This window comes from Lampris incognitus, chromosome 21, assembly GCF_029633865.1.
Source record: "Lampris incognitus isolate fLamInc1 chromosome 21, fLamInc1.hap2, whole genome shotgun sequence".
Classification (NCBI taxonomy): domain Eukaryota; kingdom Metazoa; phylum Chordata; class Actinopteri; order Lampriformes; family Lampridae; genus Lampris; species Lampris incognitus.
The window spans coordinates 6,453,282-6,480,602 of record NC_079231.1 but is presented as its reverse complement, the minus strand read 5'-3'; the positions used below and the strand labels follow the sequence as shown (position 1 = coordinate 6,480,602).

The following is a 27,321-nucleotide window of genomic DNA, read 5'->3' as shown; positions in this document are numbered from 1 at the left end:
TTTCTCATCTTCCCCTTCTCTCTTTCTCTTTGTCTCTCAGGGTGAGAGCATCGATGTGAGTTCATCAATAGACGCTAAGCTGCATTCCTTGGAGCTCCACCAGGAGGAGGCAAACACTCTGCTCCACGTCCTTGCAGCTCTGCTGTACCAGCTGCAGGCCGAGCTGCAAAACCTGTCTTGCTTTGTGGAGCGCCTCCAACGTAAGCCTGCCTGCATGGTCAACGTCCTCCAGCCCGGGACATTTCTTGGCCTACAGGGGGCGCGTTCCTGGAATCTACCCTGTCCTGGGCTCCCCCAACTCTGGGTACAGTCTAGTGTGTGTATGTGTGTGTGTGTGTGTGTTTCAAATCAAAGTGGAGGTCATGCAGATTTCCCCTTAGAAATTCCCAACTTATAATTAATCCTTCAAGTTCTCACATTCACTCTTTCTCTTTGTGTCTCTCTTTCTCTCACTCCTTCTATTCTCCCTGTCTCTATTAAAAAGAAATACGTGTCTGTGCTTTTTTTCTCTTTTCGTCCCCGTCGCTCTGCCTTTTCCGCTTTAATTTCAATTCTGTTCAGCACAAATTTTCATTTGAATTCATTTGCACAACTGACAACTTAAAAAAACACAACAATTTTGTCAAATCAGATACAAACACAGCGATGAGGCGTTGCAATACACAAAGATGACAGGAAACAACAGAATAAAGAGATGATTGCAATATTTATTCAATACAAAAAAACACATCTGAATGATTGAAATATTTATTTGTTAATAGAGACAAGGTTACTTACCACTCCCATCTCTCTGTCTCTGTCTCTCTGTCTCTGTCTCTCTCGGTCTCTCTCTCAGGGTTGAAGGCAGCAGAATTATCCAGGTGATGCTACTGAAGTCTCTGCTTCAGGTGAGAGGTGTTAGTCACTGCAGTCTCTCACTGCATCAGAGACCGTTTCCAACTGGAGTTCCCGTTTCCTCTCCTCTGGGTGTGTGTGTCAGTGTGTATTACCTCTCTCCGCCTGCAGGTGGCGCAAGGCTACGACAGCACTAACGTGCTGACTGCGTTACCAAGCTCCTTCTTACAGCCACTCCTCTCCTACACCCTGATGGAGGACCCCGAGATCCAGTTGTTGGTTCTGTCCATCCTCACCTCCCTCATTGACCGACACCACAACGCCAGCACCCTGAAAACCATCAGGTCAGCACGCTAGTCACACACTGATCTGAATGCTGTCCTCTAGTGTTCGCAGGTGTGAATGACAACAATAATTCAAAACGTAAGACAAACTAATTCAAATTGAATGGGATCGGGTAGAAAGTAGGTTTGATGACATCTGCCATTTTCAAACATATCCAGTGGATATTAGGTTGCTGAAGACTATGGGTATGAGTTAAGATTTTCAGGGGAAATCAAACAACAGCAATGTAGCGCAATACTGTGTGCTGTATTGGTGTAGGGCCAGATTCAGAATTTTACCCAAATTAGGACACAAGACAGGTGTATGCTGTTATATAGCTACACTGTATGACACATATGATTACTTTGGTGGCACTTAAACTGGTGGCCCATTTTACTGTGATGATCAAATTTCTGTCTTTCTGTCTGTCTGTCTGTCCTGTCTGTCCTGTCTGTCTGTCTGTCTGTCTGTCTGTCTGTCTGTCTGTCTGTCTGTCTCTCTACAGAGTGTCTGATGTCTCAGTTCCAAACTTGAAGGTGGATAAATGCTCTCAACAAGACAACCTCTTCATGAGGAAGGTAGGGTGTGTGTGTGTGTGTGTGTGTGTGTGTGTGTGTGTGTGTGTGTGTGTGTGTGTGTCTGTTCGAAGAAGTAGTCCAATCATAGTTTAATGAACTGATCCAAGGAGTCTATACAATTGAATCATTACTCAATAGAATTAGAAACAGTGGTGAATGGTAGTTATTCAGAATGAGTTGTGTGTGTGTGTGTGCGTGTGCGTGTGCGTGCGTGCGCATGTGTGAAGCACGCTCAGCGACTCTATAGGCACATCTTCCTTGGCTGCAAAGAGGAGAACAGTGGACGGGGTCACTATGAGGCTCTCTTCATGCTGTTGGCTCTGCTCAGCGTGGAGCTGGCCAATGAGGAGGTGGTGGTGGACTTGGTCAGACTGGTCCTCGCTCTGCAGGTAGGAGACAGATGCAAATAACAACAAGGAAATGTGTGTTGAGAAGCCATTAAAGGCGGTGGTTGATCAGGGTAGGTAGACAAGGGCATTTACACTGCCGGAGTTAGTGATTAAATTCCTTCAAGTCGGCACATGTGAATTGATTTGGATAAAAGTGTTTGTTATAGTTTCTCACCCGTCCTCTAAGTTCAGACAGTCTTTGAGTCACGTGTTGTTAATATTTTTAGTTTATGTCTCAGAAATTTCCAGGAAAAAAATTCGTCCATATTGGGAATACGCTTACATCCCATCAGATCCAAACCTTCCTGTTTGCAGCTCTTCTTTTATCGCTGATTGGCTGTCCTCTCTCTGCCTGTGATTGGTTAATTCCCTCTCAAGGAACTGGCTCTGGCCAACCAGGAGCAGCTGTCGGTGTACAACCGCTGTGCTATCCACGCCCTGTCAGCCACTTTCCTCAGCCTCCTCTCCCATCTCACCAGCATTCCGGCGTTCTGCCAGCATGTCCGCCAGGTACTGCCGTCCTCTGCGTGTGTCGGTGTGTGTGTGTTTGTGTGTGTGTGTCTAAAATGTCACTGAGGTCTTTTCCAACTTTCTTGTGCGTTATGACTCCTAACATATAAAGTGTGTCAGTGATAGTTGTACATATTGTAGCTAAAAATGAAAGATGAACATCAATAAACTATTTAATTGATCACATTTGCGCCCTGTCATGTTGTTTATAATGAAGCCACCCAATCAACATCATCTATGGGTGTTGATTGGTTGATTGGATTCTTGTGTACAAGGATGTAGATCTTCATTAATTTGCCCCCAGTTGAATTCAATTGAGGATCATGGGGGGGGGATCCATGCATTGGGAAGAAGGCAGGGGCCTCCTGTCTATCGCATGACCCTGCACACTCCATTTGTACATATAGAAAATTATGAGTCGCCATTTCCCCCATCGACAACAAGGGGAAACCTGTGAAGTCCACACGGGGCTGGGAGTAAAGATGTAGACGTTCTTAATCGTGAGGTGAGAGTACGAATGACGACAACAACTCAAATTCCTTTTGCTTGCAAATTCTCTTTATGGTTTTTAATGCTTTCATTTACAGTTAATTACATTAATCAATAAATATCAGACACATCCTCTTCTCTCTCTCAAACCTCACTTTCTCTCTGTCGTTTCCCAGACTAACCAGCAGAGGGCGTCCAGAGGTTAAGCCTGGAAGGGGGGGTATAGGTTGAACTACAATCAAATGACACCGCTGGCTAAAGGTTAGAGCTAATCTCTCCTCATTCTCTCTCCTCCTCCATGGATCCTCCTCTCTCCCTCTCTCCTATCCCCTGCTGCTGTCTGTCCTTGTTGAAGACGGCCTTGAACAGAGTCATCAGGGTTTTCTGGTTCTTCTCGTCCCAGCTCTTCATGAAGCCGCCGTAGCGTTTGGTGCGGCGCGGCTTCCCCCAGCGGAAGTGGTTTATCTTGTACGAGCCGTCCTCCTTCTCCTGCAGGTCGTAGAGACCTGCCTGCGCCCGGCGTGCCTCCCCATGCGCCTCTGGGGCCTCCTCCGTCAACTCATTGCCCAGATCCCTCCTCATCTCGGCGGGGAAGACCTCGGCGGACTCCTCCTCCACGCTGTTGGAGGTGTAGACCTTGATGGGGCGGCGCTTGCGGCCGACGGGCTTCCCCCAGCGGAAGTGCTCCATGGAGTAGGAGCGCTTGTCCTGGCTAGAGGCATGCGGGTCGGCGGGGGGCAGGAGAGAGGAGGGGGAGGGGGAGAGGGGCTGGAGGTGGGCGTCGCCTGGGAATGCGGGCGTCTCAACAGTGAGGTCAGAGCGACACAGATGGATACACTCCTGATAAAGAGAGAGAGAGAGAGAGAAAGCGACGAAAGGAGGTGAATATTGTTGAACTTAACTTAAACGATATTAGACTCTGTGTGTGTGTGTGTGTGTGTGTGTGTGTGTGTGTGTGTGTGTCTACCAGCACGCTGCTCTCAGACTTTGGCTCTTGACAGACAGGATGCTCCCAGCACTGACTGGCAGCTCCCCTGGCCACGCCCACCACTGCCACGACCAATAGCCACATAGGACACATTTTTCTGTCTGTCAATCAAGACATTGACAGTGACAATTCAGTGTACGACACATTCACAGCCATCAGAGCAGATAGATAGATAGACAGATAGATAGATAGATAGATAGATAGATAGATAGATAGATAGATAGATAGATAGATAGATAGATAGATAGATAGATAGATAGATAGATAGAACATTAGAGACAAATTTTAACAGGAATATCCTGATTAAAAATATAATCTGTAATGAATTAAATGAGACATTTGACTGGTTTTTTACGTGATCCAAAATCAATGTACAGCAACAGCATCTCTGATCATATGAATACAGAAAACGCCACACATACATGAGAAAAGGCCAACTGAAGTGTACCTTCTGGAAGTTAAACCAAAAGCTGTTACTGGTTGATGAATATTAAAAAAACAAATAAAACATACCAATGTCGTAGTATTCAAAATGTTTGTTTTGTAAAAACAGCTCAGAAGGGTTTTTAGCGACCAACTGCAGAGGGCCACAGTTTTAAACTTGGAGAGGTTTTGTGTTTTTTTTTCCCATCTGTCTTCTCATCCATTATTTTTTTCTGAAAGCATCATCTAACAACAACAAAGTCTCATCGTTTCGTTCTGACAACATCAATATCTGTCTCTTTTTTCCGATTTTAGAAGGTGGACTGAAAAGATGCGCAAGTGAAAATAATCTCTGGTATAAGAAGAAGGTGATATCCTGTCTTGATGAGCTTTGATGAACGTACGACTATTTTAACACCAACAGAAGTGTTGACAGATTCACATAATACACATATAATACAATATATACAAACACAACAAAATGATGGGACACCTTGATGATGCTCACCTGATTCTAGGTTTCCTCTGCTCTCCGGCCTGTCTCTCTCTCTCCTCTGAGTGGCGGGGAGACCCTTGACGTTTGTGCGAAAGTGTGTGTCTGTGTGTGTCGGAGGCAGCGCTCTGTCTATCTCCCCTGGTTCTGTCTCTCTGACATCTAGACAGAGAGTTTTATACCCTACCTGGCTGACGCAGGCTGCCAAGACCAGCCGGAACTGTGGGGACAAGCCCCCTTCTCGACCCCCCCCCCCACACACACACACACAGGATACGAACCCCTCACACAAAGCATAGAGGGACACACACACGCACACACACACACACACACACACACACGTAGACGCACCACTGTGTGAAATGAGTGTGAAATGTCAGCGTGTGAGAGGAGATTAACAGAGTTCAACACCAAACTGCCATGTCGTCAGCAAGACAGATAATGGACTCAAACCCACGGCTCAGGGCGTACAGTAACACACCTGTGAACCCCCCCCCCCCAAACCTTACACACACACACACACACACACACACCTGCCCCAGCCCTTCCATTGTGTTTGACCGGGATCACTAATGTGGATTCTGCGGTGGGATTTACCCTTTAATGAAAAGAGATGGAAAGATCGAAGGGGAGTGTGTATCCTGTGACCTTCACGTGATTTCATCATATTCTGCTAAGTGTGGGTATTATTTGTCTTTTTTTTTTTTAATTATTTTTCTTATTCTTGTGACACAACACAATTTTCCATGTGAATGGACAAGGGAAGTATCATCATGTCAGGGGAAGTGAATGACAGCTGGCAGGGAAAAGCATCTTCATTAATAATAGCAATCAGCTGTAAAGATCGGCCATGACCAGCCTTACTTTCACACACACACACACACACACACACAGTCCACAAATCCAATTACAATGGCAGTGCAGTGAAAGGAGGCGAGCGTAGCGCAGAAAAAGCAGTTTGGCTTCAGTGGCAAACACACTTACATGTTTATTTCTAACACGAAGAGGAGTTTGCTTGAGTTTCGTTTGTCAGGTTGGGTGAGAGATTCAATTACATGTCATGGCAACGTGAGAGTCAATTAAGGTCACCTCCTACCGACATCATGCGCCGTCACGGCAGCGTCAGCCAATGAAACGACAACCGTGGCCTGGGCGAATAATCGATTCTGATTGGCTGCAGGGTGGCTATTAAATCTACTAAGTAGTTCCGGTGAAACTGTTCACCGTTCTAAATTAATGCGCCGGTTAAAACGAGTAACCATAACAACAGGGACGCAAGCGAAGCGACGCGTTAACAAGCTACCGTCTAATCACAGGTAACGAATACAGATATTATTCAAAACGATTTTTTTTAATAGCCCATGACTACAACATGGTACATCCCCCCGCGCCATTCGCTATTCAAATCGTTTGTCCGTGAAAATCTTGGTAAACGATTTGGGGACAAACGACGTGGCTGGATAGCTAACTCGTCTTGTTGTGAAACATTCTGCCAACTTATATGCGATGTTTGTCAGCCGCAAATACGCAATGCTGTTGACTTTGTGTCTTGCTAGCATAACGTTAGCTTGCTAGCCCATACCCGAGCCAAAGGCTTCTGTGAACTGAAGCGGAAATGTCTTCCCGTTAAGTCGTGGTTACGGTCCGTCCTATTTACTGGAGCAGCGAGCAACGGTCCCGTTGTTCCAGGTATTAGTCAAACCTTCAGGCGTTACCACGGAAACTGAGATGTGGCTTGTGAAAAACGTTAGGGTTTTGATTGCGAAACGCATAAAAAAATAAATGAATGGTGTCGATTTTTTTTCCCCCTTTGGCAACGGACCATGGTATAAGCGGAATAATGCCCTTCGAACCGCGCGTCGAACGACGCTGCGCCCCACGTCGTCCATTAATTCCTGATAATGGACACCTCGCCGGGCATTACACGTTCAGACCGGTCGCCTCCTCTTTACGTGTGTACGGACACGCTTCTGCAACTCACTTATACGTGTTCATTGACACGTATCTCACAGATGCCGCTAGGGGCGCCCTGTAGCCTACTACAGTGGCTCTCAACCTTTTTGGGGTCCTGGACCCCCCTGCGTATTTTTGATCTACCCTGAGGACCCCTCCACCTGATCTTGGGGGAGGGGGGTTGCAATTTGATAGAAACAGTAGAAACTGCATTTTAAATGGCATTATAGCATTTATTCACTCTTTGGGGCAAAAATAAGAGCTTTCAGTTGTAACTTAGATATAGTTAACAAAACAGACTTCTTGTGCAGTAACTTTCAGATATGTGTATGTGTGTATATGCAGTAACTTTTAACAATGCAAACGGGAGCGAGATCTCTTATTAAAATACAATAAATTACACTTGTGAGACAGATGTAATTAGAGAAAAAAGTCCTGTTACCCTTTATAGTTTAGGTAGATAAAGGTCTCAGTCACATTTGAGTAAAATAATCTTATTTCTATAAATGTCATAGGATCTTTTTTTAAAGATATTTTATTTTCACGGACCCCTTGCAATTACACCACGGACCACTAGGGGTCCGCGGACCCCCGGTTGAGAAACACTGGCCTACTAGGTCTGTCATGACCATGGTCATGACGCAATAGAATGTCAGAAATGTTGAACAAAGATGGCGGAGCGAGTGTTCCTGACTGCTGTCTTTGCCAACTTCTACCAGAAAGTACAGCTGTTTAACCTCTTCAGTGACGTCTGTCACCGCTTTAGAGTGACATACACGCTCCCAATGTCCCTTTTTATGACAGTTGTTGCACTTCCTGTTCATTGCAGGACACTTCCGCTCATCGGTGTGCTGCGTCTTGCCGCACCTCCCGCATTCATATGTTCATTGACACGTATCTCACAGATGCCGCTAGGGGCGCCCTGTAGCCTACTAGGTCTGTCATGACCTACACTACGTCACAATACGTACGTGTCAGAGGACACGTTTTTTGCGAGACCGAAATACGTGTATGTGGACACGTATTAGTTGCCACTGGGGCCGCGATCCCGTCTTCTGGCCACTGGGGGCGCAAGAAAAAGGGCGGACAGCGTCGTGGTGGCAGCAGTCCTGCAACCAACATAGTAGATGAATGCGGGAGGTGCGGCAAGACGCAGCACACCGATGAGCGGAAGTGTTCTGCAATGAACAGGAAGTGCAACAAGTGTCATCAAAAGGGACATTGCGAGCGTGTATGTCACTCTAAAGCGGTGAGAGACGTCACTGAAGAGGTTAAAGAGCTGTACTTTCTGGGAGAAGTTGGCAAAGACAGCAGTCAGGAACACTCGCTCCGCCATCTTTGTTCAATATTTTTGACATTCTATTGCGTCATGACCATGGTCATGACAGACCTAGTAGGCTACAGGGCGCCCCTAGCGGCATCTGTGAGATACGTGTCAATGAACACGTATAAGTGACTTGCAGAAGCGTGTCCATACACACGTAAAGAGGAGGCGACCGGTCTGAGTATACGTTACACAAATAGGGGAAGTGAGAGATGACATATAATGATATAATGTATGATGTATTGGGACATGTAGAAAGATGCAGCTTTTTTTTGTGCTAATGTAGTTACAGTCAGCACCAATTTTCAGAGGATAACGCAACTTATTGACAGATAGCTACACAGCTATCGGTGTTGTTTAAACACATGGGCTTCCTCCAGCCCCTCATCTTTGCGTTCAAACCACCACCAGCTAAGACACCTTTCTTCTTCTTCCTTTGTTTTGTGTTTCTTGTTTCTGTTTTTCACTAAGTAAGACTCTCAGGGAAGTACGGATTTTCTTTAAGTCATCTATTTCCAATGAAATACAAGAGTTCCTGAAACAATGAATCCAAGAAATCTGGATAATACACAGACTTTTCAAACTGGCATATCTTCTTTCAGTAATTTTTCAAACTCTGTGACGTGTGACGTCATCTTTGGAGGTTGGACACATGGCATCAATTCCTGTGACAGTTTGCTGTACTGTTAACACAAAAAGCATCTTTTGCTAGCTCCAGGTCTGCATCCTCCTGTAACTTCCTCACTCTTCACTTCTCTGCTAGTTGCTCCTCCGGCGTAAGCTCCGCTTCCTTTTATTCCTCCTGTTTTTTCCTTGGCCGACTTTCTCTCTCTTCGTTTTTCTCACTAAGCTTTTTCTTTTCAGATACCTTTGGCTCCGGTTTAACTTCCACCTTCTTTTTTTCTTTTCTATCTCATCCTCATCCTCATCCCAGTTGTCCTTTACATCTTCATCCTCGTCTTCACCTTCCCATCTGTCTAGCACTACCGCCTTTTTGATCGACTCCTCCAGCTCGAAGTTATTTATCGTCGTGTCGGTCCGCCACGTTGGCTGTGCTAGTGTGTTTGACCCCTTGGGCGTTGTCCATAGAGAAAATGAATGGGGTTTCTTTACGTTGATTCTCTTGTGATGATGTGAACAAAAATACCGTATTATCTCTAATATTGTGAATCTGCAGAGAAATAAATTAAATATGTATTAATTTATATTATTGTATGATTTATACTCGATTGTAAGGTAGTTACAGAATTGAATGAAGTTTTTGAGAGGAAAAAAAATAATGAACGATATATGAGCGATGTTTTTGTGCAGCAATTTAGCCAGTTGAATTTCACAAAGAGGAGGTTTAAACGTTGGTTTGATTTCAAATACAGGAACATCCTAATCGCTGTTTTGGTTCCAGGTCTTATTTTTGGAGCTGCATGAAAAAAAAATCCCTTGGTTTTGCCCAAAGAGAGCCGAGGTGTTTGAAACAAAGTCAAATCAAGTAAGCAAAACCCAAACTGCAATATCTACTGTATTTCTGCTGCAAAATATTAATTTGTACATTGTTTGCTAGAACCCAGCCACTGAGGATGCACAAGCCAGTGCATCTTTAGTGCCGGTCCCAAGCCCGGGCAAATGGGGAGGGTTGCGTCAGGAAGGGCATCCGGCGTAAAATCTTTGCCAAATCAAATATGCGGATCATAAATAAGACTTACATACCGGATCGGTCGAGGCCCGGGTTACCAACGACCGCCACCGGTACTGTTAACCAGCAGGGTGTCGGTGGAAACTATGCTACTGTTGGGCGAAGGAGAAGGAGAGGGGGAAAGCATGTCCAGAGGCAGCTAGAGAGGAGGAAGGGTAGGCATGTGGAGGTGAGAGTTGGAACTTTGAATGTTGGCACTATGACTGGTAAAGGGAGAGAGCTGGCTGACATGATGGAAAGAAGAAAGGTAGGCATACTGTGTGTGCAAGAGACCAGGTGGAAGGGGAGTAAGGCCAGGAGTATCGGAGGTGGGTTCAAACTCTTCTACCATGGTGTGAATGGGAGGAGTAATGGGGTAGGGGTAATTCTGAAGGAAGCATATGTCAAGAGCGTGCTGGAGGTGAAGAGAGTGTCAGACAGAGTGATGAGTATGAAGCTGGAAATTGAAGGTTTATTGCTGAATGTTATCAGCGCATATGCCCCGCAAGTTGGGTGTGAGATGGATGAAAAAGAAGAATTCTGGAATGAGTTGGACGACATGGTGGAGAGGGTACCCAAGGAGGAGAGAGTGGTGATTGGAGCGGACTTCAATGGACATGTTGGTGAAGGGAACAGAGGTGATGAGGAGGTGATGGGAAGATATGGAGTCAAGAAGAGAGATGTGGAAGGACAGATGGTGGTCGATTTTGCGAAAAGGATGGAAATGGCTGTGGTGAATACATATTTCAAGAAGAGGGAGGAACACAGGGTGACGTACAAGAGTGGAGGAAAGTGCACACAGGTGGACTATATCTTATGTAGAAGGCGCCATCTAAAAGGGATTGGAGACTGCAAGGTGGTGACAGGGGAGAGCGTAGCTAGGCAGCATCGGATGGTGGTCTGTAGGATGACTTTGGAGACCAAGAAGAGGAAGCGAGTGAAGACACAGCCGAAGATCAAATGGTGGAAGTTGAAGAAGGAAGACTGTTGTGTGGAGTTCAGGCAGGAGTTAAGACAGGCACTGGGTGGTAGTGAAGAGTTGCCAGATGGCTGGAAAACCACTGCAGAAATAGTGAGGGAGACAGCTAGGAAGGTACTTGGTGTGTCATCAGGACAGAGGAAGGAAGACAAGGAGACTTGGTGGTGGAATGAGGAAGTACAGCAAATTATACAGAGGAAAAGGTTGGCAAAGAAGAAGTGGGATAGTCAGAGAGATGAAGAAAGTAGACAGGAGTACAAGGAGATGCAGCGTAAAGCAAAGAGAGAGGTGGCAAAGGCAAAGGAAAAGGCGTATGGTGAGTTGTATGACAGATTAGACACTAAGGAAGGAGAAAAGGACTTGTACCGATTGGCTAGACAGAGGGACCAAGCTGCAAAGGATGTGCAGCAAGTTAGGGCGATCAAGGATAGAGATGGAAATGTGCTGACAAGCGAGGAGAGTGTGCTAAGAAGGTGGAAGGAATACTTTGAGGGGCTGATGAATGAAGAAAACGAGAGAGAGAGAAGGTTGGATGATGTAGGGATAGTGAATCAGCAAGTTCAGCGGATTAGCAAGGAGGAAGTGAGGGCAGCTATGAAGAGGATGAAGAATGGAAAGGCAGTTGGTCCTGATGACATACCTGTGGAGGCATGGAGATGTTTAGGAGAGATGGCAGTGGAGTTTTTAACTAGATTGTTTAACACAATCCTGGAAAGTGAGAGGATGCCTGAGGAGTGGAGAAGAAGCATACTGGTACCGATTTTCAAGAACAAGGGCGATGTGCAGAACTGTAACAACTACAGAGGTATAAAGTTGATCAGCCACAGCATGAAGATTTGGGAAAGAGTAATAGAAGCTAGGTTAAGAGGAGAGGGGACGATCAGCGAGCAGCAGTATGGTTTCATGCCACGAAAGAGCACCACAGATGCGATGTTTGCTTTGAGAATGTTGATTGAGAAGTATAGAGAAGGCCAGAAAGAGTTGCATTGTGTCTTTGTAGATTTAGAGAAAGCTTATGACAGAGTGCCGAGAGAGGAGGTGTGGTATTGTATGAGGAAGTCAGGAGTTGCAGAGAAGTATGTAGGAGTGGTGCAGGATACGTATGAGGGAAGTGTGACAATGGTGATGTGTGCAGTTGGAATGACAGATGGGTTCAAGGTGGAGGTGGGATTACATCAAGGATCGGCTCTTAGCCCTTTCTTGTTTGCAATGGTGATGGACAGGTTGACGGACAAGATCAGGCAGGAGTCTCCATGGACGATGATGTTCGCGGATGACATAGTGATCTGTAGCGAGAGTAGGGTGCAGGTTGAGGAGAGCCTGGAGAGGTGGAGGTATGCACTGGAGAGAAGAGGAATGAAAGTCAGTAGGAGCAAGACGGAATACCTATGCGTGAATGAGAGAGAGGACAGTGGAATGGTCAGGATGCAAGGAGTGGAGGTGACAAAGGCATTTGAGTTTAAATACTTGGGGTCAACTGTCCAAAGTAACGGGGAGTGCAGTAGAGAGGTGAAAAAGAGAGTGCAGGCAGGTTGGAGTGGGTGGAGAAGTGTGTCAGGAGTGATTTGCGACAGAAGGGTATCAGCAAGAGTTAAAGGGAAAGTTTACAAGATGGTTGTGAGACCAGCTATGTTATATGGTTTGGAGACAGTGGCACTGACGAAAAGACAGGAGGCGGAGCTGGAGGTGGCAGAGTTGAAGATGCTAAGATTTTCACTGGGAGTAACGAAGAAGGACAGGATTAGGAACGATTATATTAGAGGGACCGCTCAGGTTGGACGGTTTGGAGACAAAGCAAGAGAGGCAAGATTGAGATGGCTTGGACATGTGTGGAGGAGAGATGCTGAGTATATTGGGAGAAGGATGCTGAATATGGAGCTGCCAGGGAAGAGGCGAAGAGGAAGGCCAAAGAGGAGGTTTATGGATGTGTTGAGGGAAGACATGCAGGTGGCTGGTGTGACAGAGGAAGACGCAGAAGACAGGAAGAAATGGAAACGGATGATCCGCTGTGGCGACCCCTAACGGGAGCAGCCGAAAGTAGTAGTAGTAGTACATTGTTTGCTAGAGGAACACTTTGGTGTAAAACATTGGGGTTTTTGGAAACAAATTCATGATAAAATGCAACATATTTATCCAATAGTTCTCATTAGAAGGATTTTAAGTACTAAGCAACCATGTCGACCACAAGTTATTCCAGTTTGTGTGTTTTCTGAATGTTGTTGGCCTCAGTCCTGACTTGCTTTTTGAGTTTGAAGGAGCTCTGCCGTACTTTCGGATGCTGACGCACTGATTGGAAAATTGCGTGGTATTAATAGAGACCTGTGTTTACAGGGTCATCCTGAATGGATGCATAGTCTGAGTACACAGAGAGAGAAAACAGTCCATTAAGCTTCTTCCATAGCCTTGTCTGTTTCTGCAGACACACACACACACACACACACACACACACACAGATACACACAATGGGCTTCATACATGAACGCTCTCTTTAGTTTCTTGTACATTTCTCTTAAATTTGTTCTTGTGAGACATGTGTGCGAAAAAAAAAATCATCTGATGCAGGGATCATGCCTCACAGCTCAAACTTGCTCTTACACACATTTCAGATTCGGATTCAGACAACTTTATTTACCCCAGAAGGGCAATTCAGTTTCACAATCTACCCAGACCATACACAACTCACAGACAAGTGGCAATCAGCAGTATGTCAAACACAATAGACGGATCTGTACATGGGCAAGAGATGCACACCGGCACCCTTGTTTGGCCATGCAAGCAGACTCACACGAGGACCCGGCGAAGGATAAAAAGTCACACAAGTTAAAAGAATAAATAAATAAAGCATCCTAAGATGCATTGCACATTACATTCCACCACCATGATTATTGATGCCATTTGTTGGTAAATTGAATTTATGAACAAGCACCAATTAGTAGCATTTTTTTTTCTTTCAGGAAACAGTTTTTTACAATCAGATCTGTACATGTGAATGGTTGTTGTATGTGTATCTATCTATCTATCTATCTATCTATCTATCTATCTATCTATCTATCTATCTATCTATCTATCTATCTATCTATCTATCTATCTATCTATCTATCTGTCTGTCTGTCTGTCTGTCTGTCTGTCTGTCTGTCTGTCTGTCTGTCTGTCTGTCTGTCTGTCTGTCTGTCTGTCTGTCTGTCTGTCTGTCTGTCTGTCTGTCTGTCTGTCTGTCTGTCTGTCTGTCTGTCTGTTTGTTGTCCATCCTCTGTAAACCGTTACTGTCATCCTTTCAGGGGATTACCAGGATAGGATTTCACACACACACATCCCAACACACGCCTCTCTCTCTCTCACATACACACACAAACTTACTACCATACCTCATGTACAAAACACCCTTAAATTATCCTGCTTTTGCTTTTCCACTGAAGACACTCCACCATCCAGACTCACAGTGATGCAGGTAGGACTGCCTTTTATTTGTGTGTATTTTACAGTTGAGTTCAATCAATAACACACTATATAGTCTGTGAACTGACATTCAGTTTTACAAGTAAGAATGACAGTCTGGGCTCACCATTACACAAACACACATTGACAGTACAACCACAGTCTTCTTACTAGTTGTTCTGGGTTATACTATGGGTTATAATAATTTATACTGATCAGCATTGTTGTTGTTGTTGTTCCAGCGAAGAATGTAAGTTCAAGTCCTGCAGAATTATCTTTAAGTAAGTCGCTGAATCCCTACCACATCCAAGAAGCTATTATTATTAGCATGATTATACTAAATGGTTGCTTTAGGGCACAGTGGTCAGACCATGCAGATGAACAAACCGGTGTATTGACAGTGTTTATACCCAGCATGAGGTTGGTTTACCACAACATTTCCATCTAGTGTTCAACCGCTGGCCGCTATAGTACTGACCGAATGACTGCTGACAGTCTGACCAAGAAAGATGTACCTTGATTATTAATTTTCCCTACTAATTAATTGAAAATCTAGCCAATTGGCTGCTGTTGTGTTTACCTGTTTATAAGTTGCTCCTTTGCAGCAGCTGTTCTTTTATGACCTGTTTAGAAATGACACATCGCAGTCGACCAGTTTTATCATAATACCACCTGACAGGCATAAGTGACCCGCATCATCAACTAATAAGATTTATTTATTTATTTGCAGAGGGTCGTAGTCAATTGCACGTTTACATTTGTCTTTCACCTGGACTGATTTACCTGGGTCACCTCTCCATTTGAAATTCAAGTCACGTCTCGCTGTCTCTGCAGGGTGCACCACTTCCTCTCCTGCTATTTTAGCTGTTATTTTAAATTAATAAGAGTCCAAAACCCCTCCTGTCAATCATAAATGAGAGTGAGTGAGTGAGTGAGTGAGTGAGTGAGAGATCTGCTGATGTTTAATGTGGCTCTATGGAGATTTAAGGTATGCTGAGATTTCCATTGGGAGTGACGAAGGACAGGATTAGGAGTGAGTATATTAGAGGGACAGGTCAGGTTGGACAGTTTGGAGACAAAGCAAGAGAGGCAAGATTAAGATGGCTTGAACATGTGTGGAGGAGAGATGCTGGGTATATTGGGAGAAGGATGCTGAATATGGAGCTGCCAGCGGAGAGGAAAAGAGGAAGGCCAAAGAGGAGGTTTAGGGATGTGGTGAGGGAGGACATGCAGGTGGCTGGTGTGACAGAGGAAGATGCAGCGGACAGGAAGAAATGGAAAGGGATGATCCGCTGTGGCGACTCCTAACGGGAGCAGCCAAAAGTAGTAGTAGTAGTAGTAGTAGTATGGAGATTTAAGGTGCATTATGTTGACACTGTGTTGGTAATGTCACCTCCTCTGTCGTCAGTTTGGGAGGTCTTCGAGATCATAAAGGCGTTTCAGTTTCTTTTGTACAAGTCACAACTCATTCACCCAAAATGCATGTTTAATAGCATTTGGCATGTGCACCATCTCAGGTTCATATAATCATTCACTAATCCAATTTATCCAAGTTAGTCTCTAATCCAATTTAGAGTTGCTTGGGTTAGGAGTGGAGTTTGTATCGGTGGTGGTGGTGGTGGTAGTAGTAGAAATAATATATTATTATCATTATTATTATCATTGCTATCGGTAGTATTTCACACAGAAGAGCTGTAGTGGAATCCAGGACCCACTTCTTCATGTTCACTCCCCGTGTTAATCTGCTTTGTGATACAGCTCCCTGTGACATCTGTCATTCAGTACAGCCTCCTGTCCCACACTGTACAAAATGTCCACGTATCGACCCACCTATTTGACAATAGAGCTCAAAACCCAGCCAGGGTTGATGCTCCTATATTTCTCAGTGTAGATTCAACTAGTATAGGGTTAAAACCTTTTATCAGTCCCAGAACAAGGTAAGCATGACACTTTAACAGGCCTCAATATCAACCAATCAGTCAACCAATCGATTGGTCAGTCAATCAATAAGTCATTGATCATTATAATAATAATAATAACAATAATCATTGCATTTATATAGTGCTTTTCTAGACACCCAAAGCACTTCACATTGAAGATTAATATTATTAATAATAATAATAATTAGAATTAGAATAAACAGAACAAATATTCTATCAACTGCAGATTTAGGACCCATAAATACAAGGGGGTTGCAGGGGGTCAGCGCACCAATAAAAAGATGTTTTGAGTGAATGTGTAATGTTGCCATTGAAGTGGCTGTTGTCAGTTAAAATGGGAACTGCCAACAGTAGGACTGATCCATTGATGTGGTGCAGTGTTGTGAAGCACCCATCGGACGAGCTGATCCATTAGGAGGTTGTCGGGTCGCATAAATCCGACTCTCAGCCAATGAGGGGCCTGTGTTGGTCTGCCTATAGCTGATCAGGTAATGAGATCCAGCCTGTAAGTCTACGACTTCCTCTTTTTCCAGCAGTCTCTGGGTCAGCCGGCATTAAGATTCTGGTTCTGCTTTTCTCAGTACACAGGGAGGAGGTCGGTTCAGCTCAAGGAAAGTTAACCATTTGTGGGACTGAAGCTGACACTCTTCCTTCCTTTGTGTTTTAAAGGGAGGCGAGGCTTTGGACATATGGAGCTGACACCAATCATAGGGGAGTGCTTCCGAGACAGACTGAACCGACCAATCACAGTGGAGTGCTTCCTAGACAGACCGAACTGACCAATCACAGTGGAGAACCAAGATTGCCATCACCACCGGATGAGCAGCAGGTACGTGCATAAGAAGTTGCAGGTTCGATTCCCTGAACCTACTTGGACCCCTGGGAAAATAAATTGGTAGCACCCCTGTCTTCACTAATTACCGGTAAACTGTCCATGAGCAAGGCATTGTAATCCTAAACACATCCAGTAAAGCTACTTGTTGGCTATGTTGAAATGAATCACCACCGCAGGTTCATTTCTACATACCTAAAAAATAAAGTGACCTGTCAAAGTTACCTGCTATGTTTCTTAATGATCATTTGATAGCATGAGATGTCCCATTTTTCAAAATGTTGAACATTTGATTGTTTGAGTAAAACTCTTGAAATCAGTCAAACATCAGCCTGGTGACTAAATCGCCTATCCATAGACTGGAATTTAGAGATGTGGTTAAAATTAAACTCTGAGGTTTACTTTTTTATCTATTTATCTTTTTGTGTGTGTGTGTGGGGGGGGGGTAGGGGTTGGGGGGCTACCTTTAAGGAAAGCATGTTATAAATTAATATTTGGCCTCACCAACACCAGGCTCTTCTAAATCTCCCCTGGTTTAACTCCCCCTCAATCATGGTTTCCTGTTTGCTGCTCGCAGTCTTGTGCACTTCCTGTTTGTTTTCTGTTCAAAGATTGACTAACACTGTCCTGTTTGAAATCTGGGTGGATTACCAGTCAGGAGTGTGTGACAGTACGATCATCGGCACTGTTTGGACCACAACAGACTCCTCCATAGAGGTCTGGTGTTATTACAGCCCACATCATTCAGTTCACCTGGATCCATTTGGGACTCAAAGTTTGTGATTAACTCACCACAACTTGGAGCAAAAAACAACAACTATCATCCGGTTCATGTGTAAACCTCCACTGCGGCCAGGGGGCTGAGGCTCTCTAACCTTTGACCTCCTTGCTATCTGCTTGCCTATGTTGTTGGCAATGAGGGAACTGAAGCTTATTCTAACTGTTGGTGCCACTGAGTGTCTTGCAGGATAAGAGATTGGCTGATAAATGAAAATAAAGTTGGTATATAAGATTGGTCCAAATGCAAACTGGATCAAATCCAGTAGTTCACCTGCCTGGGAGAATTACTGACAGGTCAGGATGAATTTACTGCCTGTTATACTGACTGCTGTCTTTCTGACCACCTGGTGCATCCAGCCTGGCACAGGAGACTACACACTGTCAGACACACACTCTGATATTGGCCATGATGAGGACACACACCCAGACATGCACACTGACACACACGGATATATAACAGACACAAACACTGACACAGACATCGATATGCACAATATACCAGACACACACATTGATACACACACTGACATGCACAGTGAAACACATGATGACATACCAGACCCAGACACCGACACACAAAAAGATGACCATGAGGATGCTGACTGGCACCCTCCCACCTTCCACCCGGACACACATACTGACCTGCACCCCGACACCCCGCCAATAAGCCGGGGGCAGAGCACCGACAGCGACAACCCCCCGATGCATTGTGGGGAGTTTAGCAGTCAAGTGACACAGAACAGGCAGTGCCGACTCATGGCCACGCTGCCAACAGTAGGGTCGCAGGGGAAACGGTGCCCAGACATATTCCGCTGCTCGGACGAGGTCTCCCATTGGCTGCACGAGAACCAGGACAGAAAGGAAAAGCTTGAGGACCTCAGGGAGACCATCTCCGGCCTCCAGGAGGAGCTGAGGAACCACAGGCATCGCATCAAGGCTCTGGAGATGCAGGTAACCTTTCTGGTTTTCTGTGACCAGTGGCTCCCTAGGGGAAAGTTGTATTATTTAGTCATTTTGTTTTTTGTAAATGGTTTAATAATTAGATAGATGAACTGGAGTGTGTCCTTGCTTTACAAATATCTAATGTAAAAACCCTGGGAGTAAAAAGTAGAAAAAACACTCAGTAAATAAAGGTGCTGTTCTCTGGAGTCATGGGTCATGGACTCATGTCTCAGTGGACAGTTTGTAATGCCTTTCAGTATGAGCACAACTATTTTAGCATACACACATGCATGCGCGCACGCGCACACACACACGCACACATGCCTGCGTTTATTGTACTAAGTCCTCTTTAACCCTGAATACTAACAGGATTAGCTCCAGTCTGCCCCCGTCAGGGTCCCATGTTCCTCTGTGTGTGTCTGTTGTGGAGTGTCACGTCTTGGGGCATGACCTCTCACTTCCTCCCCTGTGGCCTTGAAGCTCAGCGGAGATGATGATGATTAGGACGACCCCTGGGGGACCCCTGGAAGCAGCAGAAATTAGCATGACTATATGATTATTTATTGTTACTGTCTGTCTCTCTCTCTGTTTCTCACTGTCTTTCTCATCTTCCCCTTCTCTCTTTCTCTTTGTCTCTCAGGGTGAGAGCATCGATGTGAATTCATCAATAGACGCTAAGCTGCATTCCTTGGAGCTCCACCAGGAGGAGGCAAACGCTCTGCTCCACGTCCATGCAGCTCTGCTGTACCAGCTGCAGGCCGAGCTGCAAAACCTGTCTTCCTTTGTGGAGCGCCTCCAACGTAACCCTGCCTGCATGGTCAACGTCCTCCAGCCCGGGACATTTCTTGGCTTACAGGGGGCGCGTCACCCAGGTGCACTCACTAATAAAATACCTGTGGTTCAACCAAACACGCCAACAATGTAGATTTTACTGCATATGCTAACACTGTGCCGCAAGGTACTGTACATGCTAACAGTATAGTACATTAAACTGGTATTTCTATCGGTGTTCTGCACGTTGATGGTTTATTTCTAAAAATTGCATTATTATTTCCTGTGATTACGGTTTACACTGAATGTTCAACTGTTACTCATGATAGCGTTATTAAACATCTTTGTCTCTGTCCCCATCTGTCTCTTTCTCTCTGTAGATGTCCATCATATGACCAGCTGTCCAGTGGACTGTGCATCTCTGTACTATAACGGAGTTCATCGTTCAGGAGTTTACACTTTGGTCCCTTCACTGGGGGCCACACCCCTGGAAGTCTACTGTGACATGGAGACAGAAGGTACGAAGGATGGCCAAGGACTGGAACATTCTACAATGTTTCATAGAAAGAGGAGGCTGTTCAACTTCTTAAAGGCTTTAATGAAGGTTTGATTTTGATCACACTGGGTTCATCAATAAACGGTGAATCTTTAGAAACCACTATCTTCACTCCTGTGTGATGTTTAAACCTTTAAATTGCTCATAACTTGTAACTAGAATCATCAAATTTCAGCCTCTTCTTGTATGTGCATGTATGTGTCTATATGTAGGTGTGCATGTGTGTATTTATATATATTTGTGTGTTTATATGTGTGGTGTTTTTTGGGCGTCCAGGTGGTGGGTGGACGGTGTTCCAGCGTAGGCGTGACGGCTCGGTGAGTTTTAACCGCGGCTGGAGAGAGTACCGTGACGGGTTCGGGGAGCCGCAGGGGGAGCACTGGCTGGGGAACAGACACCTTCATCTGCTGTCCACACAGGGACACTACAGCCTCCGCATCGACCTGGAGGACTGGACGCATAAGCACAGATATGCCCTGTACCAGAGCTTCAGGTAGGACCGATAGACTCACTGACAGACAGACCAACAGACAGACAGGAAGATAGACTGCCCTCCTCTCTCCTCTTCTTTTTCTCTCCAGTACGGAGGATGAACAGAACCAGTTTCGTCTCCATGTGTCTGGGTTCAGCGGAACAGTGGAGGATTCGTTTGGTTGGTACCATGATAAGCAGGCCTTCAGCTCACCAGACACTGGGAACATCTGTGCTGAGATCAGCCATGCCGGCTGGTGGTATAACCAGTGCTTCTACGCCAACCTCAATGGTGTCTACTACAAGGTATGTCCACACATCCAGGTCCTGTACATTCATTAAGCTGTGGGAATATATGGGATGGTGGGCCTGGATAGGTGACATCTTTGACCCTAACCCGAGATGGCTTGTCTAATTGTTTTTTCATCATTGCTGATTTGGTTTCATGTCAAATTGTACATTATTCTAAATCTCTTGGTGAGAGAAGAATATACAAACTTGAACATATCTGACTTTCTTTTATATATTTTGATGTAAAATGTCTATTTATTTGCCAGATTTAACAGATTTTAAAGTGAGGAGGAGAGAATATGGATAGTATGTTCATAAGCTTTCATGTCTCTGTGTGTGTCAACAGGGGGGTCGGTACTTGCCAAAGGTTGAGAACCTGCTGGGTCCAGATGGGATCGTCTGGTTCTCATGGAAGGATTCAGACTACTACTCCCTGAAGGCCGTCTCCATGATGATACGACCACGTGGCTTCAGACCTCGCCTGTCGCCGTAGCAACAGCAGGCTAATAAAGCCCACGTAGACCAGACCCATGGGGGCCCCAGTGTGACATCACGTGCAGAGCTGGCCAGTGATTGGCTGGAGGGGGAGCATGACCTGTGACCTAATAATCTATTTGGTGGTATTTTCTTAAGAGAGCCATTATCCTTGAATATGAAGAAACAGTCAGAATCATGTGGTTTTCAAACAACTAAAATTTTAGATAGCCCATTGCATGCCTTGATATTATTGTCTGGTTGTAAAGTTTTCTTGCTTACTGCTTCTTGTTGTTTCAGTCTTTACACAAAGATATGTTTGAATTTTGTCAATCAGTGAGTGGCGCAAGCATGACAATGTAAATGCAGTAGTATTATTGAAATCTGACTTTATTCATGACTTTAAAACTGCATTGTTGAACGTGAAAATAGATCGCAACTAACTGATTCCATTTGGAATTTAAAATTTGAAACATTCAAATTTTGTCAGCCTAATTGCTGGACGTGACTTTGAAATTAAATGGCCATTTCATTTACATATTATTGTCAGAAATTTTGCATAGAACTGTGAAAATTCAAATGCAGTTTGGAACTGCAAGTGAATTAACATTTTGTCACAAGTAATGCATGTATAAGTGGAAAATGCAATAATGGGATAGCATTTTCATTTCAATATAGTCCTCTCAGTCCTGCCATATGAACCCTGTCCCCCCTTTGTTAAATCTCAACCATTTTTGTTTTCAGTGGTGAGAACATTTTATCAAAGATGCTGAAAATAATCAACAACCTCCTTGCCAATGTTATCGACTGGGACAAAATATTCTGTATATAACTAGAGGTGCATTCACGGAAGAAAAAGTGGTGATTGCTGATCAGCAATGCCAGTGAATTTGTGGTTGCTAGTTTTTACTAGGCAGTGGGAAACCATCTTGGCCTTTATTTATCTTATTATTATTTGGTTTATTTGGTTTTTGGTTGAATGTTTCTATATTTATTTATTTTTTACAGATGTATATTATCAAAATCAAATGTTAAACAAGTAAAACTAGGCTATATTGTGTTCCTTCTGTTTTGGCAAAGGGAAAGCCAAGGAGGGGGGAAAAAAGACGTGGACTTGCTACGTTGCAGAGCGATACTTTAATCAGCCAATGAAAATTCAACTTTAAAGGGGCGCGCGCGGCCAATTGACGTCCGAGGTCCGGCCAACAAGGAGGCAAATCACAACATGACTGGACAACGTTGTTTCAAGCTTGCAAGTAGCAAGAGTAGTTTAATTGCCATCGGAAGTTGGAATTAAAAGCCAAGAATCGACTTTACAATCAGGTAAATGGCCGTCAAATAGTGAGGCCCTTCATCACTTGCTGTTTATTTTCCTGGTATCTGTATGCTAGGCCTCTAAGTCGTGTGCTGAACTTTGAGATTTGTATGGACTTTCTCGGGTTTTACTGTTTCTGGGGCTAGTTACCTGGTACGCTGTCTATTGATACTGGTACTGTCTATTGATACGCTCCCTCTCCCCACCACAAAAGGGTAACAGCCCCAACATTACCATTAGCCTTGATTAGCATTTTGGCTCTTGATCAGATCACTTTTTTTTTTTAATAGACATGCAGTTAGTTGACTGACAACAGAGCCAAAGACATGTTAATGACAACATGTGTGTTGTGTTATGCGCTGCGTTGAAACAAAAACGAGTGTTGATTACAGACACAATGACAGACATTTGGCAGTTTTAACATTGCAGGCAATTGGGAGAACCGATCATCGCCTCTCTGTGACGTAGCGGAAGTGCGCCAGCCTTGCTTGTGGAAAAAGCTCTAAATCCAGAAAATAAAAACACTATATTAAAAAAGGAATTGTGGTTAAAGATTATGAGAAAGGAGGGCTACAAGCCATTGACATTGAATGTATTAATGGTACTTTCAAAATAAACTGGCTAAGATCCTTTGTGAAAAATGAAAACAGCTTATGGTTCCATATGCCAAGCCAAATTTTTATGAAGCTTGGAGGCATCAAACCTTTTTCTTAGATGTGATTATGAACTGAAAAAAACTCTCCTAATCAAATTATCCACGTTTCATCAACAGATATTACTATATTGGAAAGTCTACAAGCATAATTTTAGTCCCCATACCACTCCGTGGGGTGTCTGGGCTCAGCCTGAGAGATAGGGCGAGGAGCTCGGACATCCGGAGGGAGCTCGGAGTAGAGCCGCTGCTCCTTGGCGTCAAAAGGAGCCAGTTGAGGTGGTTCGAGCATCTGATTAGGATGCCTCCTGGGCACAGCGGCGCCCCCAAGGGGTGGCCACGGCCACCCTGATACTATCCCTGGCCCCCCCTGCTGGCCCCCCCAGCCATGAGTCGCATATGCAGAATATGCTTCTGATTATGCATAATATGCTTCTATCTGATATTTTGCATTAGGTGCTGTTCATTTAAATCAATAATGTATATTTTTCTTAACTCTCATATTGACAGTTTTCCACTAGGCTATACAGTATACTACAACAGCATCATAGAGTTCCCGAAATTCAGTCATGGCTTTTGGCTTTGGTGTGCCACCCCAAGATTTTCAGTGGCCCCATTTGGCCACCGCTATGAAAAATTTCTGGGGGCGCCACTGCCTGGGCATCTTCCTTTGGAGGTTTTCCGGGCACATCCAACTGGAAGGAGACCCCGGGGTAGACCCAGAACTCGTTGGAAGGACTACATGTCCAATCTGGCTTGGGAACGCCTTGAGATCCCCCAGGAGGAGCAGGAGGGCGTTGCCGGGGAGAGGGACGTCTGGAGTGGCTTACCTAGCTTGCTGCCACCACGACCTGACCCGGAGAAGCGGCTGAAGATGAGATGATGAGACCAATCCATTGTGGAATTGCAGGTATGTGGTATTTAAAAAGAAATCCTTGTTTTATAAATATTGGCTTGAGAAAGGAATATGGTCTGTAATGCACACTTAATGGAAAATACAGTAAATGTCATATGAGAATTTTTGCTCAAATTTTAATTTGAATGACCGAAAACAGCATGATACTGTTATCAAATCAATCTTACACTCTATAATAGTGATGTCTTATAACTTGTATCAAAGTAATGTAGATCCGCACCTTCCTAAACTTTTGGTGAATGGGCATGATCTATCTCATCGGTCTAAAAACTGCCCAACACCACAATCCGGAGAGTCTTTTGTCAAAGAATTATATCCATTTTCATCAAACAGAAACTCAGTCTTACAATATTTCGCCAACGATGAAGCTGGAAAATTGAGAACAAACGTTTCCAGTTGCACCAAAAGTAAAGGAAGTGCACTTTAAAATTCTCAGTGGGATATACACTACCGTTCAAAAGTTTGGGATCACCCAAACAATTTTGTGTTTTCCATGAAAAGTCACACTTATTCACCACCATATGTTGTGAAATGAATAGAAAATAGAGTCAAGACATTGACAAGGTTAGAAATAATGATTTGTATTTGAAATAAGATTTTTTTACATCAAACTTTGCTTTCGTCAAAGAATCCTCCATTTGCAGCAATTACAGCATTGCAGACCTTTGGCATTCTAGCTGTTAATTTGTTGAGGTAATCTGGAGAAATTGCACCCCACGCTTCCAGAAGCAGCTCCCACAAGTTGGATTGGTTGGATGGGCACTTCTTTGAGCAGATTGAGTTTCTGGAGCATCACATTTGTGGGGTCAATTAAACGCTCAAAATGGCCAGAAAAAGAGAACTTTCATCTGAAACTCGACAGTCTATTCTTGTTCTTAGAAATGAAGGCTATTCCATGCGAGAAATTGCTAAGAAATTGAAGATTTCCTACACCGGTGTGTACTACTCCCTTCAGAGGACAGCACAAACAGGCTCTAACCAGAGTAGAAAAAGAAGTGGGAGGCCGCGTTGCACAACTGAGCAAGAAGTTAAGTACATTAGAGTCTCTAGTTTGAGAAACAGACGCCTCACAGGTCCCCAACTGGCATCTTAATTAAATAGTACCTGTTAGAGCCTGTTTGTGCTGTCCTCTGAAGGGAGTAGTACACACCGGTGTAGGAAATCTTCAATTTCTTAGCAATTTCTCGCATGGAATAGCCTTCATTTCTAAGAACAAGAATAGACTGTCGAGTTTCAGATGAAAGTTCTCTTTTTCTGGCCATTTTGAGCGTTTAATTGACCCCACAAATGTGATGCTCCAGAAACTCAATCTGCTCAAAGAAGTGCCCATCCAACCAATCCAACTTGTGGGAGCTGCTTCTGGAAGCGTGGGGTGCAATTTCTCCAGATTACCTCAACAAATTAACAGCTAGAATGCCAAAGGTCTGCAATGCTGTAATTGCTGCAAATGGAGGATTCTTTAACGAAAGCAAAGTTTGATGTAAAAAAAATCTTATTTCAAATAAAAATCATTATTTCTAACCTTGTCAATGTCTTGACTCTATTTTCTATTCATTTCACAACATATGGTGGTGAATAAGTGTGACTTTTCATGGAAAACACGAAATTGTTTGGGTGATCCCAAACTTTTGAACGGTAGTGTATCTTCTGGAGAATATTTAAGACGTTCATTTGGTTTAGACTGTAACGACGGCTCATTTTGCAGTGAACACAGTGAAACAACAGAACATGTGCTTTATGAATGTCAGTTTGCTGGTGCCTTTTGGGAAGATCTGCATTACTGGTTGTTTCCTAAATTTGACAATTTCTCTGAACGAAAAAAAAGAGGATGTGATTTTTTTGGTTTGCTTGTGAAAGATGGAACACAGGATTTGGCAATTAACACAATTATTGTTCTTGGAAAGTTCTTCTTACATAAGAACAGATTCCTGAAAACAGCCACTCTTCTCCATATTTTACAGGGAAGTGTGTCATTATTTCTCATCACTGAGGTTAGTGGAGAAGAGGAACGCCATGGAACTCCCTGACTTGATAGAGGAACTTGAACTTGCAGAGAACCCCTAGGACCTAACCTCCCTTTCATTTATCTATTTAATTTTATTCATTTTCTTTACTTTTATTCCCCCACTTCTTTTGTTATATGTTTGTTGTATGTAGAATTTAAACGTTTCCATATATATATATATATATATATATATATATATATATAAAAAAAATTTAATAATTTAAAAAAAAGTCTGTCAAAGCAATTTAAGGCTCGGCAGTATGTTGGAGCAACTTGCAGTATATACATTTTTATTTTTTTTGTAAAGAACGTAAATAAATACGCATTTTTCTTGAAAAAAATCCTAACTTTTTTCCGTGTTACCTCCGGCTTGGTCGGGCATCCCTACAGACACAATTGGCTGTGTCAGCGGATGGGAAGCCAGATATGGGTATGTGTCCTGGTCGCTGCACTAGCACTTCCTCTGGTCGGTCGGAGCGCCTGTTTGGAGGGGAGGGGGAACTGGGGGGGGGGGGGGGGTAGCGTGATCCTCCCATGCGCTTCATCCCCCTGGCGAAACTGTCAGGTGAAAAGAAGTGGCTGGCGACTCCACATGTATCAGAGGGGGCATGAGGTAGTCTGCAGCCCTCCCCGGATCAGTACAGGGGGTGCAACAGTGAACGAGACAGCTCAAAAGAGTGGGGTAATTGGCCAAGCACAATTGGGGTGAAAAAGTGGGGAAACAAAAAATAGGCACTTTTTTGCTTGATTTAATTTTCCCTTGCTCGAATAGCCATGGTTTGCTACTGGTACTAAGTAGTTAGTAGGGCGGGTGTAGGTGGTTAAATGGGTGTATTCGGTTGTTGCAGGAAGGGGCGATATTTCAGGTCAAGCCAAGGAGGTAGCAATAATGAGATTTTTTTTAAACAAATCTGCAACCTTTTTCCCTTTTGCACTACAATTTCACTGGTAAATGCAATAACTGATGATACATAACCGTACACCGATT

The 27,321-nt window shown here is 44.1% G+C and overlaps 2 protein-coding genes and 1 pseudogene across 2 annotated transcripts; 1 reads left to right on the top strand and 2 right to left on the bottom strand.

Annotated features, from left to right (window-relative positions):
* Window positions 1-3,403: 3,403 nt before the first annotated feature.
* Window positions 3,404-4,205, bottom strand: LOC130131788 (pro-opiomelanocortin-like). The gene is made up of 2 exons (XM_056301567.1): window positions 4,092-4,205; window positions 3,404-3,964 (listed from the first exon to the last, which is right to left on the bottom strand). The coding sequence occupies exons 1-2, from the start codon at window positions 4,203-4,205 to the stop codon at window positions 3,404-3,406; spliced, it is 675 nt and encodes a 224-aa protein (XP_056157542.1).
* Window positions 4,206-8,627: 4,422 nt separating this feature from the next.
* Window positions 8,628-14,223, bottom strand: LOC130131787 (eukaryotic translation initiation factor 3 subunit J-A-like; annotated as a pseudogene).
* Window positions 14,224-14,803: 580 nt separating this feature from the next.
* Window positions 14,804-21,464, top strand: LOC130131785 (fibrinogen-like protein 1). Its single transcript, XM_056301566.1, has 8 exons — window positions 14,804-14,808; window positions 15,963-16,014; window positions 18,646-18,891; window positions 19,523-19,754; window positions 20,034-20,171; window positions 20,486-20,702; window positions 20,791-20,986; window positions 21,318-21,464. The coding sequence occupies exons 1-8, from the start codon at window positions 14,804-14,806 to the stop codon at window positions 21,462-21,464; spliced, it is 1,233 nt and encodes a 410-aa protein (XP_056157541.1).
* Window positions 21,465-27,321: the final 5,857 nt, after the last annotated feature.